This window comes from Phyllobates terribilis, unplaced genomic scaffold (assembly GCF_046119375.1).
Source record: "Phyllobates terribilis strain yellow unplaced genomic scaffold, ASM4611937v1 Scaffold_7__3_contigs__length_470593459, whole genome shotgun sequence".
Classification (NCBI taxonomy): domain Eukaryota; kingdom Metazoa; phylum Chordata; class Amphibia; order Anura; family Dendrobatidae; genus Phyllobates; species Phyllobates terribilis.
The window spans coordinates 308,837,152-308,855,887 of record NW_027362767.1 but is presented as its reverse complement, the minus strand read 5'-3'; the positions used below and the strand labels follow the sequence as shown (position 1 = coordinate 308,855,887).

Genomic DNA, 18,736 nt, shown 5'->3' with positions numbered 1-18,736 from the left:
GATCTTGCTGTGAAATACACGGTTCTTCTTCTTGAACCATGGCAGGAAGTGCTGTTTGAGAAAATCCACATACATTATGGAGTTCATCTTTAGCGCCTTCAGGGATCCTAAAGGGGCCGACAATCTCTCTCCCCATGATTCCAGCCCAAAACATTACTCCACCTCCTCCTTGTTGGCGCTGTAGCCGTGTTTGCGTGGGGTGTCCATCAACCAGCCATCCTCCACTCCATCTATCTGGACCATCGAGCGCTGCACGGCACTCATCCGTGAACAAAACAGTTTTGAAATCAGTCTTCATGTAATGTTTGGCCCACTGGAGCCGTTTCTGCTTGTGTGAAGTGGATAGAGGAGGTCGACAGGATGGCGTATGCACAGCTGCAAACCTCTGAAGGACCCTGCATCTTGTTGTTCGGGGGACGTTGGAGGCACCAGCAGCTTCAAAAACTTGTCTGCTGCTATGACAAGGCTTTTTTGCCGCTGCTCTTTCAACCAGACGTAATTGCCTGTAGGAAAGAGTCCTCAATTTGCCCTTATCAGCACGCACACGTGTGTACTGTGAATCAGCTACATACTTCTTGATTGCCAAGACACTTCATCCTGATCATCGCACAATGTTGATTGTAGTCATGCCTTGACCTAAACACTCCACAATTTGTTGCTTCTCAGCAGCCGACACATCCTTTTTCTTTCCCATTTTGGCAGAAAATGTAGGCTGCTTAATAATGTGAGACAGCCTTCTTAAGTAGTCTTGCCTTTCATTGGACACACCTGCCAAACTAATTAGCACAGGTGTCTGCAATTGCTTACAGTGATATAAAGAGCCCTGACACACATCACCATCAATGAGTTTAACTGACAAACAAACAAATTCTTCCCTTATCACTCCTAAACACTTTTTGCATAATAATTTGGAACACAGTGTACATGTGCTTTTCCACAAAACACCAGTGGTTCACGTAGTGAATCTTACAGTTCTAACTTGCCAACCGTGGTCTGTATGGAGTTGTTCAATAAAGGGCCCAAAATTAAGATAACATAGATGGGAGAGGTCTCTATGAATAGGAATTCCTAAGTATTTGATACCCTGTGAGGGCCAGGGAAAGGGAAAGTTGGACTGGATGGAATCCTATATGGATTTGGGGAGGGAGACATCGAGGGCCTCAGACTTCGCTGCATTGATTTTAAAATTTGACCATGTAACAAAGTGATCTATTTCAGCCATAACAGCATGGATGGATATATGTGATTGAGTGATATATACTAGGACATCATCAGCAAATAGAGAGCACTTGTACTCGGTGCCTCCCACCTCAATCCACCTAATATTGGGGTTATGGCGAATTGATGAGAGCAGGTGCTCCGTCACTAGGATGTATAAGAGAGGGGACAGAGAACATCCCTGCCTTGTCCCATTGGTGATTGTGAAAGGTGATGAAAATGTTCTGACGCGCCCCCTGGGCCTTGGGACACCCGGAGCCGGACCCTTTTTGGTGGATGCTGGTGGTTGTAGTCTCCGTGGCGGCAACCCAGTTCCGTGGCTCAGGGCGGTCAAACCAGTGGCGGAACTATTTATGTGGTTTTGATGTTTAAATGTCCGACTACGCCACCCGTGGATTGCGGTCAGAGTGAACCGCCGCTCCAGGGCAGACCCCTGAGGCTGGTGTTGTGGGTGCAGCAGAGCGTAGCATAACTCCCCACGGGAGGAGTATAGCCTCAGGGCAGTGTATGCGGAGTATCGGGGTGATGGTGCAGGGCAGCAGCAGTAATGACACGGAGTCAGTGATGCAGTCCAGGGCCTTTACTCACAGTTCTTATTATCCAGACCACGTCTGCAGATAACGGCTGCCCACGTCGTACTGTGCTCACCAGGTGAGGGGCTCAGACAACTCCCAGATAACTTTGGAGTGCTTCACAGGACCCCCTTTGTGTGTCCTTTGTCTGGCCTTTCTTACCAACCCTTCTGTCCGGCTGCCTCGGGCCTCCTCTTGGTAAACTTGGCGCCAGTTTCCCTGACCCTATGTGGTGCCTTCCTAGCGGGTGTAGCGAGGGGCTGCGCCACATAAAATGTCACAGCCTCCTGTTTCTAGCTGAGGGTCGTTTCCTGCCTCCACTAGTTTCGGGGACCGGTCTCCCCCTTTGGCCTGACCCCTCCACGCAGGTGGATTCGGGCGTGCGGTGGCGACTCGCCCGTCCGCACCCCTGAGATCCCTTCGTTCCTCATTCCTGGAGCCTTCTCCGCTCCTCTTCCTTCCTTCTCCCTCTTCCAGGCCTGGGCCTCTGTTACTAGGCCCGCCTCCGAAGCAGAGCTCATGCAGAGCCCCTGCTCCCTGCCACTTCTGCTCAGACTTCTCTGCACTGAACTAAGATGGTGCCCACCTTTTATACTCCCTTCTCAATGCACCCAGGAACTGCTTCCTCCCTGCTCCTGCACTACAGGGTTCCCCTTCCTCAGTGTTCCCTCCCCCCACTCCAGCCAGGGACAGGGACTGTCGTGCCCATCTCAGGGGCATATTGGTCGCCCTGCCCCACGGCAATGTGGTGTAATGCATGCAGGTGTCGGGTCCTGATCCACACTACATCCTTACCTGAGAGTGAGATATCACACCTCTGGGTGAGGTGCAATACCTCTGTAGCAACCGAGCCCTCAGGGTGCTACAGTTCCATTTATCTTCAGCCTAGGTGACGTATTGCGATACAGGGCCGTGATTTTGGCTATAAAAGGGTCCCCTAGACCCCTACCCCAAGCTTTTTAAGAGAATCATATATGGCGTGCCAGGAGACTCTATGGAATGCTTTCTCAGCATCCAACGAGAGTATCTAATTACAAATTTTTAACTGCATCTAGCCCAGGAAATACTTTGTGCCTAGTAGCAGGGTCTGCTAGTCAGCGGATTATCCCGGCTGTTAAGCAAGCTACACCACCTGTAGTTTGGACACTTCATTTTTTCAAAGGAAATGCTTCGGGACCACGGGATACTCAGTGAAGAGCATCAGGAGGCACCCCAAGGCATAGGGGCTCGGACTGGCAGTAGGATGCCTTGCGGTGGACAGCCGAGCTCGATCCTTATAAAAGCTTTTTAACTGCAGCAGCTTTAGTGGACGCTACTGGAGCTGGAATTACGCGGCTGCTGGCATGAGACTTGCCCTCCAATAGATCCTTGTAAATGGATTTAAAGTGTATTTATTCAAATTAGAGAGACAATTTAAATTAAAAAGCTTAGAGCTGCCTCCACCACAGGGGGGCTCGCTCGACCCACCAGCGGACAGGCACCAGTATTGGGAGAGGGGGGCTGGCCGTCAGGGTTCACCGCGGCTCTGGCACAAACCCGGCGACACGGAGGTGGCACGGGCAGGAGCGGACTGAACGTGTCGGCTTCTCCCTTTTGGGATTTTAGAAGGGCATGACATGCCTATATCTGTGTCTCCCCCTCCTTTTACTCCTCCACCTCTTTTCTTTTCGCATGACTATATGTACTTGTCACTTTTCCATGTGTTAGTTGTGTCTTCTGAGCAGTTTGTCAGCTTTTGGACACCTTTGAAGGTGTTTTCTATGTGTTTTTGTTTGCCTGCCATTGGTTTTAACGGTGTTCGAAGGTGTTCGACGAACAGTTCGACGAACAGTTCGGCGAACACACGGGTGTTCGACGAACCGAACCGAACTCAAACACTACGGGGGTGGCTCAACACTACTCACAACCCAAATCAAGGGTCCTAAAGTGAAGAAAAAATGGTTTCCTGAAATACATTTCATACGACAGATCAATTTTTCTTCCCAACAGTGGACAGTTAATAGTCTACCAAGGTCCATTATTATTAGATTGTGAAAATAATATTTAAAAAAAATATTTGGACAAAAAATTAATCCATTTTGTAGATTTAAAAATTTCCCTTTAGTCTGTGCCTACTTTATAGAAGCGTAGAGGGATATTCTTATATTTTGCAGTTAGTTCATATAGAAGGAGAAGCCAGATTTGCTGTGATGAACTGATGATGCTAATCTGATAAAATACTCTATAAACCACTTCCTGTCCTGTCCATCTGAGTGCCAATTTTATGTGTGTGTGTATATATATATATATATATGTGTGTATGTATATATATATATATATATATATATATATATATATATATATATATATATATACACACATATGTACACTGCTCAAAAAAATAAGGGGAACACTTAAAAGACAGAATATAACTCCAAGTAAGTCAAACTTCTATGAAATCAAACTGTCCACTTAGGAAGCAACACTGATTGACAATCAATTTCACATGCTGTTGTGCAAATGGAATAGACAATAGATGGAAATTAATGGCAATTATCAAGACACACTCAATAAAGGAGTGGTTCTGCAGGTGGGGACCACAGACTACATCTCAGTACCAATGCTTTCTGGCTGAGGTTTTGGTCACTTTTGAATGTTGGTTGTGCTTTCACACTCGTGGTAGCATGAGACGGACTCTACAACCCACAGAAGTTACTCAGATAGTGCATCTCATCCAGGATGGCAAATCAATGCGAGCTGTGGCAAGAAGGCTTGCTGTGTCTGTCAGCGTAGTGTCCAGAGGCTGAAGGCGCTACCAGGAGACAGGCCAGTACACCAAGAGACGTGGATGTGGCCGTAGGAGGGCAACAACCCAGCAGCAGGACCGCTACCTCTGCCTTTGTGCAAGGAGGAACAGGAGGAGCACTGCCAGAGCTCTGGAAAATGACCTCCACCAGGCCACAAATGTGCATGTGTCTGCACAAATGGTTAGAAACCGACTCCATGAGGGTAGTATGAGGGCCCGACGTCCATAGATGGGGGTTGTGCTCACAGTCCAACACCGTGCAGGACGCTTTGCATTTGCCACAGAACACCAGGATTGGCAAAGTCGCCACTGGCGCCCTGTGCTCTTCACAGATGAAAGCAGGTTCACACTGAGCACATGTGACAGACGTAACAGAGTCTGGAGATGCCGTGGAGAGCGATCTGCTGCCTGCAGCATACAGTACAGACCAAAAGTTTGGACACATCTTCTCATTTAAAGATTTTTCTGTATTTTCATGACTATGAAAATTGTACATTCACACTGAAGACATCAAAACTATGAAATAACACATGTGGAATTATATACTTAACAAAAAAAGCGTGAAACAACTGAAAATATGTCATATTCTAGGTTCTTCTTTTGCTTTGATGACTGCTTTGCACACTCTTGGCATTCTCTTGATGAGCTTCAAGAGGTAATCACCGGAAATGGTTTTCACTTCACAGGTGTGCCCTGTCAGGTTTAATAAGTGGGATTTCTTGCCTTATAAATGGGGTTGGGACCATCAGTTGTGTTGTGCAGAAGTCTGGTGGATACACAGCTGATAGTCCTACTGAATAGACTGTTATAATTTGTATTATGGCAAGAAAAAAGCAGCTAAGTAAAGAAAAATGAGTGGCCATTAGTGTTGAGCGAACATGCTCGACACTGCTCGGTACTCGCCCGAGCATCACGCTACTCGGGATGTTCGGCGAGCACCGAGCATTTCCGGGTTACTCGGGCGGGAGCTCGGGTCTCCGCCCTGCATGTTTGGCGCTCTTTACAGAGCCAATGAATATGCAGGGATTGCCAGCCAGTCACTGTAATGCCGCAGCCATGTTGTTTGTGGGCATTACAGTGATTGGCTGGCCGCACAGCGTCACCTCGAGTATTTAAAACCGGGCGCCGCCATCTTGGACACCGTCGCTCCGGTTCAGACAGTGTAGGGACAGCGCTGCTGATTTAGGGAGAGATATATCCTGCAAAATAGTTAGTGTAGGGTCTGTAAAGGCTGCCAGATCAAACAAACAGTCCTTCTCAGGACTAATATCCATCCCAGGTATATCAGGCAGGCAGGCAGGCAGGCTGTATAGGAGACGCAATGGTTATACCAGCAAACGCTGCATTACAGTCCTGTGTGCTGCTTCTGTTGCTGAAATTGCTGGACTTAGCTCCAGGTCCCGGGGGCCAGGAAAAATCCATTTTTTTTATCTAAATCCTCTTTTTTTTTTCCTCCTTCACAATGTACAAATACCCATCTTATTAACCTTTTGGTGCCCCCCCCCCCCCCCCAAAAAAAAAAAAAAAGTGTGCCTCTGATTTTTCAGACACAAATATATCTGTTGAAAATAGTCTGGTGTAGGCCAGAGAAATAGAAGTGTGGTTTTGCAGTTCTATGGGCCATTTGTATCTAAAAAAAACAGTTTGAGTGTGTCGCTCACTGTTCAGCCGCAAATATATATATATATTTTAAAAAGCCTGGTATACACCAGTAAATTATTACTGTGGTTTTGATGTTCCACAGTAAAACATCTCTATTATCCTGTTTTTGGCATTTTTTGCTGTATAAAAATAATAGTGTCTCCCTGATTTTTCAGACACAAATATATCTGTTGAAAATAGTCTGGTGTAGGCCAGAGAGACAGAAGTGTGCTTTTGCTGTTCCACGGTAAAAAATCTCTATTATCCTGCTGTTTGCATTTTTTGCTGTAAAAAAAAAAAAAAATAGTGTCTCCATGATTTTTCAGACACAAATATATCTGTTGAAAATAGTCTGGTGTAGACCCGAGAAATACAAGTGTGGTTTTGCAGTTCCACGGTACAAACCTCTGTATTATCCACTTTTGGGCCATTTGTATCTAAAAAAAACAGTTTGAGTGTGTCGCTCACTGTTCAGCTGCAAATATATATATATTTTAAAAAGCCTGGTATACACCAGTAAATTATAACTGTGGTTTTGCTGTTCCACGGTTAAAAATCTCTATTATTCAGGTTTTGGTAGTTTTTTCCGTAAAGAAAAACAGTAGTGTCTCCTGACTGTTGTGACACAAAAATATATCTGTTGAAAATAGTCTTGTGTAGGCCCGACATCCCAGTGTGGTTTCGCAGTTCCACGGGTCAAATCGCTGTACTATCCAGTTTTGGGCCTTTGGTATCTTAAAAAAAAGCAGTTTGAGTGTGTCGCTCACTGTTCAGCCGCAAATATCTCTATTTAAAAAAGTGTGGTATACCCCAGTAAACAATAACTGTGGTTTTCCTCTTCCACGGCTCTAATCTACTCTTTATTACCCTTTTTTCATTGATAGTGCAAGTGTAAGCTATTTTACTTCATTTACAATGGGCAAGGCGCGTGGCAAGGGACGTGGAAGTGGACGTTCTGGTGATGGTTCGTGCAGAGGACGGGGCCGTGGCCAAGGTGAAAATGTGCCACAACCAACAGCCACATCTTCTCGCTCCCACTTCTTGACCGAATTACTAGGGAAGCACAGAACAACACCAGTATTGAGAACTGATCAGTGTGAACAGGTTATTAATTGGATAGCAGACAATACTTCCAGTTACCTGGGCACCACCACCTCCGGTCTGTCTTCCACACGGTCAACTCTTAGTAGCCGTGAGTCTCGACCGCATACTCCTCCTCACCCTGATGCTCCTTCCTCCCACCATGCCGAGTGTCGTCAGACAGCAAGTGATCCCACACTTGGACACTCCGAAGGGCTGTTCACTGGTCCATTTCCATATTTGGGCCCCTCACCTGATACGCTTGAAGTGGTGGAAGAGGAGATCCCATGTTGTGATGCCCAAATATTTGAACAGCCACGGCCACAGGAAGTCGACGTTGGCAATCTGTCACAAGAGGTGGACGATGACGAGACACAATTGCCAGGAAGTGAGGAGGAGGATCGTGGTGCGCAAGTGGAAGAGGAGGAGGTGGTGGATGATCTAGTAACTGACCCAACGTGGAAGGAGGACATGCAGAGTGAGGAAAGCAGCACACAGGGGGAGGGAGGCAGAGTACCCCAACAGGCAGGAAGAAGGAGTGTGGTGGCCGCAGACAGAAGGCAGGCAACCGTTCCCCGTAACACCAACACGAGGGACGTTGCCAGTACAAGCGGTAGGTCTTCCAGAGTCTGGAATTTTTTCAAAGACTCTGCTGATAACCCCAAAAAGGCCATATGTTCCACCAGCCATGCCAGCATCAGCAGGGGTGACAAAACTACCAGCCTGACCACCACCAGCATGATCAGGCAAATGGCAGCAAAGCACCCGACTTTGTGGGGCGAAACCCAGGGTCCACGACCAGTGTCAGCGGGTGTCACCACTGCTTCTTCCACTGTTGTGCGTGCAATAGAACCCTCTGTTGTGTGTGCAAGGCAATCCCCTGTCCATACTGCATGTAAAGATGCCCCCTCCTCTCAGTCTTCACTTGTTATGGCAGTTTCTCAAGAAACAGCATCAACGTCCACGTCCACGTCCCACCGCAGCGTTCAATTGTCCATATCCCAGACCTTTGAACGAAAGCGGAAATTCGCAGCTAACGCCCCACAGGCCACAGTCCTAAATTCACACATTTCACGACTGCTTGCATTGGAAATGCTGCCTTTTAGGCTGGTGGAGACGGAATCCTTCCGCAATCTTATGGCGGTGGCCGTCCCTCGGTACTCGGTCCCCAGCCGACACTATTTTGCCCTGTGTGCCATCCCCGCACTACACAAGCACGTGTCCCAAAGCATCTGCCGTGCCCTCAACAACGCAGTTACTGGGAGAGTCCACCTGACAACGGACACGTGGACAAGTGCTTGTGGTACATCTCTCTGACGGCACACTGGGTAAACATAGTGGAAGCCGGGACCCAGTCGGACCTTGGGACGGAACACATCCTCCCCACACCGAGGATTGCGGGCCCTATGTCAGTCAGAGTTGCCCGCACAGTGTACAGCTCCTGCGCATCCTCCTCCTCCTCCTCATGTTCAGCCTCCATCTCAGATATCACCACATCAGTTACAAGCTGGAAGCATTGCAGTACTGCCTCCGCCAAGCGGCAAAAGGCTGTGCTGAAACTCATAAGCTTAGGTGATAAACCTCACACTGCTTGTGAGTTGTGGACAGAGCAGGCAGATCTGTGGCTGAGACCGCTGAACCTACATCCCGGCATGGTCGTGTGTGACAATGGCCGTAACCTGGTGGCGGCTCTGAGGCGAGGTGAGATCACACACATACCATGCCTGGCTCATGTGCTTAACCTCATGGTTCAGCGGTTTCTTAAATCGTACCCCGAGTTGCCATATCTGCTCGTGAAAGTACGCCGCCTGTCAGCTCATTTTCGCAAGTCGGCTACAGCTTCCGCCGCCCTTGCTGTGTTACAGCAGCATTTGCAGCTTCCGGCACACCGACTGGTGTGTGATGTCCCCACACGTTGGAACTCTACCCTCCACATGTTGCAAAGGATTTGTGAGCAGAAGACAGCAGTTGTGGAGTACCAGCTGCAACAAGGCCGTCGATATTCAGGTCAGACTCCACACATAAGACCTCAGGAGTGGACCTGGATGTCTGACATATGTACCATCCTGACAAACTTTGAGGAGGCCACCAAGATGGTGAGTGGCGATGACGCCATCATTAGTGTCAACATCCCACTTGTCTGTCTTTTGCAACGCTCTCTGCGGAGAATTAAAGAGGAGGCATTGAAGCCAGAGTATGATGAGATGGATCAAGAAGCCGTAGCGGGCGATTACACACAGCCCAGCCTCATCTCATCCCAACGTGCATTGGGGGACAATGAGGGAGAGGAGGAGGAGGAGGAAGAACAGGAGCTGCTATCATGCGTTGTAGACGGTAGTACCTGTACAAGTGTCATACCGTCGGTTCAGCGTGGGTGGCCTGAGGACGGGGGGAGGAGGAAGAGAAGGAGGAGAGCATGGTCAGTCGTCATCTTGGTGAGGACACGGAAATCTTACCCGTTACCAGTCTGGCACGCATGGCTGACTTTATGTTACGCAGCCTTAACCGTGACCCTCGCGTTGTCAAAATGTTGGGTGACAGTCATTACTGGTTGGTGACACTTGTAGACCCCCGCTACAAGGAGACCTTTCACTCTCTTATTCCTGAGGTGGAGAGGTCTACAAAAATGGGGCAATACCAGAAGGCCCTTGCTGCAGAACTCTTAAAAAAATTCCCATCTGAACACGCTAGCGGCAGAGGTCACAGTTCGTTGCCCAACCAAGGCGTACAGGCGAGAGAGATGCAACTCCAATCCAGCAGAGGCAGGGGAACACTGTCAACATTGTGGGACAGTTTTCTGACACCCGCCCAGCTTACAGGCCCTGAGGCGTGGGGTACTCTCACAAGGAGTGGAAAGTTTCAAAAGATGGTGAGGGAGTACCTTGCCGATCGTACCAGCGTCCTCCATGATTCCTCTGTGCCTTTTAATTATTGGGTATCCAAGCTGGACACTTGGAATGAACTCGCTCTGTACGCCTTGGAGGTCCTGGCCTGCCCTGCCGCTAGCGTGCTATCGGAGCGTGTTTTTAGTGCCGCTGGGGGAATTATAACTGATAAGCGCACTCGCCTGTCAACTGACAATGCTGACAAGCTGACCCTTATCAAAATGAACAAGGGCTGGATTGGGCCAGACTTCTCATCACCACCAAATGACAGCAGAGTAACATAAAGTCAAATCCACTGTGTTAATCCGGGAGGTGTATTCACATGCACCGCTTCACACCCACACATGGATATACGCTTCCTCGTTTCGGCTGTTTAATCTTCTTCTCCTTATCCTCAGCCTCCACCACCACTATACCACCAGGTTGCCAGCATTGCAAGTTCCTCCATCCTAATTTTTGGCAGCTTTTGCTAGGAAAGCATAAGCAAATACCATGGGACACCCACTCCCCAATAATGGGACTTATGTTTGTAATATGCTGTACTGCATGGCTCTTGTAAGGGGCATTGCAAGTTGCTCCATCCTAATTTTTGGCAGCTTTTGCTAGGAAAGCATAAGCAAATACCATGGGACACCCACTCCCCAATAATGGGACTTATGTTTGTAATATGCTGTACTGCATGGCTCTTGTAAGGGGCATTGCAAGTTGCTCCATCCTAATTTTTGGCAGCTTTTGCTGGGAAAGCATAAGCAAATACCATGGGACACCCACTTTCCAATAATGGAACTTATGTTTGTAATATGCTGTACTGCATGGCTCTTGTAAGGGGCATTGCAAGTTGCTCTGTCCTAATTTTTGGCAGCTTTTGCTGGGAAAGCATAAGCAAATACTATGGGAGACCCACTCCCCAATAATGGGACTTATGTTTGTAATATGCTGTACTGTATGGCTCTTATAAGGGGCATTGCAAGTTGCTCCATCCTAATTTTTGGCAGCTTTTGCTTGCAAGGCATAAGCAAATACTATGGGAGACCCACTCCCCAATAATGGGACTTATGTTTGTAATATGCTGTACTGCATGGTTCTTGTAAGGGGCATTGCAAGTTGCTCCGTCCTAACTTTTGGCAGCTTTTGCTTGGAAGGCATAGGCAAAGACTATGGGAGACCCACTCTCCAATAATGGGAATAATGTTTTTAATATGCTGTACCGCATGGCTCTTGTAAGGGGCATTAAAATCGTCTTGTTAAGCTACTGTGACCTCCACGTCTCTTCCAAGGATCGTTAATATTGTCTTTTTATTCCACTGCGACCTCCACCACTCTTCCAAGGGGCATTAAAAGTGTCTTGTTAAGCTACTGTGACCTCCACGTCTCTTCCACAGGGCGTTGATATTGTCTTTTTATTCCACTGTAACCTCCACCACTCTTCCAAGGGGCATTGATATTGTCTTTTTATTCCACTGCGACCTCCACCACTCTTCCAAGGGGCATTAAAACCATCTTGTTAAGCTACTGTGACCTCCACTTCTCTTCCACGGGGCATTGATATTGTCTTTTTATTCCACTGTAACCTCCACCACTCTTCCAAGGGGCATTAAAACTGTCTTGTTAAACCACTCTGAACTCCACGTCTCTTCTAAGGGGTATTAAAACCATCTTGTTAAACCACTCTGAACTCCACAGCTCTTCCAAGGGGCATTGACATGTTGTTTTTAATTACCTCTAACCTCCACAACTCTTGCAACGGGCATTGCATTTCCTCCTAATTTTTGTCAGCTTTTGCTTTTCAATGCATAGGCGAACACTAAGGGAGACCCACTCCCCAATAATGGGTAGAAGGTTTTTAATACGCTGTAATCCACGTCTGTTTCAAGGGGCATTGCAGTGCCTAATAATTTTTGGAAAGCCTTCCATTCCCTGCTTAGGCCAATAGTGTACAGGAGACCCAGTTGCTATAAATGGAAAAAACGGTTTAGTTAAGGCCCTCTGACCTCCATCTCACTTCCAAGGGGCATTGGAGTGCCTCGAAATTTTTGGTAGGCATTGCATTCACTGTATGCCTTATAACTGTGTAGCTGAACCGCTCCTTTTGGTACGGAAACATATCCTACAAGACATGTGTGGTTGGCTGGCCTGATATTGATGTGAATGGTCCCTGTTCCTCCTGCTCTTTCTCCTTTGCCACCACTTTATCCATCATTCATCACCTGAAGCTTTGTTTTAACGGGAGTCATAGAACTGGGATAGTAGCAGGAAAACATCCAGCAATCCTCGAAGGAGGTAGAATATGCGCCAAAACGCTGACCACCTCAGGCCTAGCTGCTACTACATACATGCGCTTGCATTCCAAGGAACAGAAAGCTAAGGAGGTGGATGGCCTCATGATCGTGAATAATTTACTCGTTGTGTAGGAGGCCGACCACTGCTGCTGTCTACCTTCTGAACTTTGTGTTGAAGCCTGATTGACCCAGGACCCGCAATCCTCTATGTCTGGAGGACGTGTTGCATCCCAGTGTCCAATTGTGTCCCGGCTTCCACAATATTAACCCAGTGTGAAGGCGTCAGTGAGATGGACCATTCCTGGCCACATTCACTTGTCCACGTGTTTGTGGTTAGGCTGTCCTTCCCACTAAATGCACTGGGGAGGGCACAGGTAATGTTTTGGTATGCGCGCTTGTGTATAAGGCGCACCGGGACAAATAGGGGCAGCTGGGGACCGTTTATGGACACCCGGCCACCCCCACGCGGCTGGGGACTGTGTGTGGGCACCCGGCCGCGTGGCGGCTGGGGACTGAGTATGGACACCCGGCCGCCCCCTGGCGGCTGGGGACCAAGCGTGGACACCCGGCAGCCGGGCGGCTGGGGACTGAGTATGAATACCAGGCTACTGACGCAGCCATGACGTGGTGGCCAGATTCCACCTCCACATGCCTAAAAGGCCCAATTTCAAGTGCAAGCAAGCTAGCAGTATGGTATTGCAGCCTGGGGGGTGGGTGGGTGGCAGGCTGCATACTTGCGCTTGTATTGCAAGTTATGAGGGAGGTACAATTGAACACTGCCCTGGGACAAGGACTTGCACGGGGATAGTTGCAAGTCTACATCTTCTGATGCGGCAAGGATCACTTCTGATGGGCACACTTTTAGGCAGTGACCTGGGTGTCAGAGATGCTTCCAGGGGTCTTCCCCATGCTGTTCCCATGTCTTTTTAGCACTATATAAAAGTTTAAGTCACCCCCCTTTCGCCCCATTCAAAATAAAATATATATATATAAAAAAAAAACACATACACATATTTGGTATCGCCGCGTTCAGAATCGCCCAATCTATCAATATAAAAGAAGAATTAATACAACCAGTAAACGGCGTAACGAGAAAAAAATTTTAAACGCCAGAATTAAGTTTTTTTGGTCGCTACAACTTTGCAATAAAATGCAATAACGGGCGATCAAAACATCGGATCTACCCCAAAATGGTATCAATAAAAACGTCAGCCCGGCACGCAAAAATAAGCCCTCACCTGGCCCAAGATCCCGAAAAATGGAGAAGCTAAGGGTCTCGGAAAATGGCGTCATTTTTTTTTTGTTTTTTTAGCAAGCTTTGGATTTTTTTTTCACCACTTAAATAAAAAAGAACCTATACATGTTTGGTGTCTATGAACTCGTAACAACCTGGAAAATAATGATGGCAGGTCAGTTTTAGCAATCTGTGAACGTGGTAAAAAAAGGACCCAAAAAACAACTCTGGAATTGCATTTTTTTTGCAGTTTCACTGCACTTGGAATTTTTTTCCCATTTTCCAGCACACGATATGGTAAAACCAGTGATGGTGTTTAAAAGTACAACTCGTCCTGCAAAAAATAAGCCCTCACATGGCCATATTGAACGAAAATTAAAAAAGTTCTGGCTCTGGGAAGAAGGGGAGCAAAAAAGGAAAACAAAAATAGAAAGACCCATGATCGTTAAGGGGTTAACATATTTCACAGGAAAGCACTTTCACTTTCGTTTTTGAACGTTTTATTGTGAGCCTGTAAAAGTGGCTTAATACCTCTGACCACGTTGTTGACAGCAGTGACCTGGGGGTCAGAAATGCTTCCAGGGGCGATCCCCATGCTGTCCCCGTGTCATTTGAGCACTGTCACTATCGTTTTGGGCACTTTTTAGGCTGTCTACAGACTGCCGGGGGAGCCACCGCAAAAATGTTAGGGTCTCCCATAGACTAACATTGGGCTCGTTGCTCGGGTTGAGCACCCGCGTATCACAGTGAGCTCGGCCCGAGCTTCGAGCACCCGAGCATTTTGGTGCTCGCTCAACACTAGTGGCCATCATTACTTTAAGAAATGAAGGTCAGTCAGTGCGAAAAATTGGGAAAACTTTGAATGTGTCCCCAAGTGCAGTTGCAAAAACAATCAAGCGCTACAAAGAAACTGGCTCACATGAGGACCGCCTCAGGAAAGGAAGACCAAGAGTCACCTCTGCTTCTGAGGATAAGTTTATCCAAGTCACCAGCCTCAGAAATCGCAGGTTAACAGCACCTCAGATTAGAGACCAGGTCAATACCACACAGAGTTCTAGCAGCTGACACATCTCTACAACAACTGTTAAGAGGAGACTTTGTGCAGCAGGCCTTCATGGTAAAATAGCTGCTAGGAAACCACTGCTAAGGACAGGCAACAAGCAGAAGAGATTTGTTTGGGCTAAAGAACACAAGGAATGGCCATTAGACCAGTGGAAATCTGTGCTTTGGTCTGATGAGTCCAAATTTGAGATCTTTGGTTCCAACCACCGTGTCTTTGTGCGACGCAGAAAAGGTGAACGGATAGACTCTACATGTCTGGTTCCCACCGTGAAGCATGGAGGAGGAGGTGTGATGGTGTGAGGGTGCTTTGCTGGTGACACTGTTGGGGATTTATTTAAAATTGAAGGCATACTGAACCAGCATGTCTACCACAGCATCTTGCAGCGGCATGCTATTCCATCCGGTTTGCGTTTAGTTGGACCATCATTTATTTTTCAACAGGACAATGACCCCAAACACACCTCCAGGCTGTGTAATGGCTATTTGACCAAGAAGGAGAGTGATGGGGTGCTACGCCAGATGACCTGGCCTCCACAGTCACCAGACCTGAACCCAATCTAGATGGTTTGGGGTGAGCTGGACCGCAGAGTGAAGGCAAAAGGGCCAACAAGTTCTAAGCATCTCTGGGAACTCCTTCAAGATTGTTGGAAGACTATTTCCGGTGACTACTTCTTGAAGCTCATCAAGAGAATGCCAAGAGTGTGCAAAGCAGTCATCAAAGCAAAAGGTGGCTACTTTGAAGAACCTAGAATATAAGACATATTTTCAGTTGTTTCACACTTTTTTGTTAAGTATATAATTCCACATGTGTTAATTCATAGTTTTGATGCCTTCAGTGTGAATGTACAATTTTCAAAGTCATGAAAATACAGAACAATCTTTAAATGAGAAGGTGTGTCCAAACTTTTGGTCTGTACTGTATATATACATATATATATATATAACTGTATATATATATATATATATATATATATATATATATATATATATATATAGTGCCCAACATAAATAAGTACACCTCCTTTAAAAAGTGGGATACTGTTAAAAACTGCTTCATCTAGTATTTTGTATGACCTATGTCATTTTTAAGGACAGCACTAAGTGTTCTAGATGGGGAATGAACAAGTTGACTACATATTGCAACATCTATCATTTTCCATTCTTCAAGAACGACCTTCTTAAGAGCCTGAATGCTGGATGGAGAGTGATGCTCAATTTGTCTATTCAGAATTAACCATAGGTATTCGGTTGGGTTCAGATCAGGAGGCATAATTGGCCACCGAATCACTTTCACCCTGTTTTTCTTCAGAAATGCAACACTGGCCTTAGAGGTGTATTTTGTATTATAATCATGCTTAAAAAGTGCACGTCTACCAAAGGCACATATTGATGGTACCATCTTATCTTTCAATATAAAGCAGTATATCTGTGAATTCATACAATCAATGAAATGTAGCTTTCTGATACCAGCAGCTCACATGTAGCCTGACATAAGGGCACTGCCACTACCATGTTTCAGTGTAGGCATCATGCATTTTTCTTTGTACTCCTCACCTTTGCAATGCCATACAATTTTTAAGCTATCCATTTCAAAAGCGTTTATCTTGCCTCCTCTCTCCAGAGTAAAGCATCCCAGTAGTCTTCACATTTTTTTCAGCATGTGCCATGTCAAATTGTAGGCAGGCTTTTTTGTGAAAGGGATATAAAAGAGGCTTACTTTGTGGATGACACCCACATATGTCATTCCTCTGCAGTGGTCAGCCATCACCTCTCTGTGAGACGGTTGCAGTTCCAGATTTGTTATATTGTTGTACTACTTTTGCTTCAGTATTTTGACTCATAAGTAAAGTTTTGCTGATATTTTTGTAGCCTTCATTTTTCAAGTGTAAATAGATTATTTTCTTTCACAACTCTGGTGACATTTCTCTTCCATGTGGTGCCATTGCTGACAACATGAAATGGGAAGGGGTTTTCTTTGTTTAGTAACGCCCTGTTTTAGTCAGCCGTCTGTTGGACACCTGTTTAATGAATAATTAGCCTTACCATTGGTTGAATTCTTGTTAATTTATATAGTGTAAACTTTAGTGTGCTAACTTTAGACTTTCATTGCGTGTGCACATTTTTGCAACATAGTTTTGAATGAGTTTGTTAGAAAAATTACTTTTTTTTGGTGTGCAAAATAACCAATCTCATATGAAATCAATAGACCACATTTGTGAGAGTATTTTGCAGTATGGTATCCCAGTCTATCCCAAGGCTTGGGTGAGTAAACTACTGCTATTTTTTATTACTGTACTTTGGGCGTTCTCATTATTAAGGAATATGCAGAGTTGGTAACTTGAGGCTTGCACCCTGTTCACTCTTTAAGTATGGTGCTGCTTTCTTTTTGATAAATGTATTTATACATATTATATGGAAGTATTAAGCAAAGGGAAGACTTGAATACAATTAGAGAATGTAAAATAAGTGCAATACAAACACAATTGTTTTTCTTATCCATTGTTTACCTTACCTCCATGTCTGTTAAAATCTTGTACTTCTAATTCTTTATTTTTCTGTTTAATGTTGTAGAGATTCCCGGAAGTCCACGCAACCAGTTTACCTTCAGGCCTCTACCTCCTCCGCCTCCACCACCACATGCATGCACCTGCAGTCGACAGACTTCACAGACACTCGATACTCTCCAGAGGAGTTCCATGACATCTCGCAGTCAGCCAAGTCCAGCTGTTTCCAACCCACCCACGAGCACTCAAGATTCAGTGCACCTGCACAACAGCTGGGTTTTAAACAGCAACATACCCCTGGAGACCAGGTAAGATCCAAGAGCGGACAAAACTTCTCTTCAAACTCTGGCAAGATGTGTATCTACAATTTAAAAAAAAATCATTAGTGTATTCTGTTTTACTTCACACAATGTTAAATCTGTGTTTGATGTTTAGTACGGGAAGACACTTTGCTTTGAAACTAAGCACACAGCAATCTAATCATTATATCTACAGAGTTCCTACTGTTTTTGTGCTTTTACAGATAATTTAGTCTTAAAGCATCTATTATAAAGATCACACAAGTAGTAGTTCGCTAGATAATTACTTGATCTGCATCAGTTTGACAGTGTGAAGTCTTTAGGAGGAAATCAAAATAGAACATGTTCTGCTCATGAGGTATGAAATGTTGGCAGATGTTACTTTTAATGGTTGTAATTAATGAGGTGTGTTCTGTTTCTTCTTTGCAAGAACTTCACCTCTTTAGAGTGGTGCTGTCTGAGGATGCAACTATCAGAGACAATATATTGTAATGTAATGACCAATTTAAGTAATATAATTACCAATTTATCATGAAACTGTCACTTAGGAATGGGCAGCGATTAGAAAAACTGCAGAACATTTTTGTAATTGTACCTTTGATTTTTTTTTCCATTCAATTTGGCAGTTCAGAATCAAAACAGTAATATATTAGAGATAGTTACTGAATGGAATTAATTTGTGTTTCCCTGTTTCGTTTACAATAGAGTAACATACAACAAATAGCACATCGGTAAGATTTAAGCCACGGTGGCTCAGTAGTTAGCACTGCAGCCTTGCAGCGCTGGGGTCCTGGGTTCAAATCCCACCAAGGACAATATCTGCAAGGAGTTTGTATGTTCTCCACGTGTTTGCGTGGATTTTGCCAGGTTCTCCGGTTTCCTCCCACAGTCCAAAGACATACTGATAGAGAATTTAGATTGTGAGCCCCAATGGGGACAGTGCCCATAATGTATGTAAAGTACTGTGGAATTAATGGCGCTTGTAACGGGTCTGGGAGGCAGAACCTCTGAGCAACTATACAAGGGGGCGGTCCTTGTAAGGAAGCGGGTGGCTCCCAGGGAAGACGGGCAGGTATTCACGGCAAGTGACAGGGACAGTCTCTGGGTAGAAGGGCAGGTAGTCACGGCAAGTGATAGGGACAGTCTCTGGGTAGAAGGACGGGTACTCACGGCAAGT

At 45.9% G+C, this 18,736-nt stretch overlaps 1 protein-coding gene across 5 annotated transcripts in view; it reads left to right on the top strand.

Annotated features, from left to right (window-relative positions):
* The window catches only part of TENM1 (teneurin transmembrane protein 1), a 1,319,062-nt gene that overhangs the window by 653,640 nt on the left and 646,686 nt on the right, over positions 1-18,736 (top strand). For all 5 annotated transcript variants that reach the window (XM_073641092.1, XM_073641091.1, XM_073641090.1 and 2 more), the window contains one exon: positions 17,328-17,568. In XM_073641092.1, the coding sequence (XP_073497193.1) occupies positions 17,328-17,568 (241 nt within the window). The remainder of the gene's footprint in view (positions 1-17,327; positions 17,569-18,736) is intronic.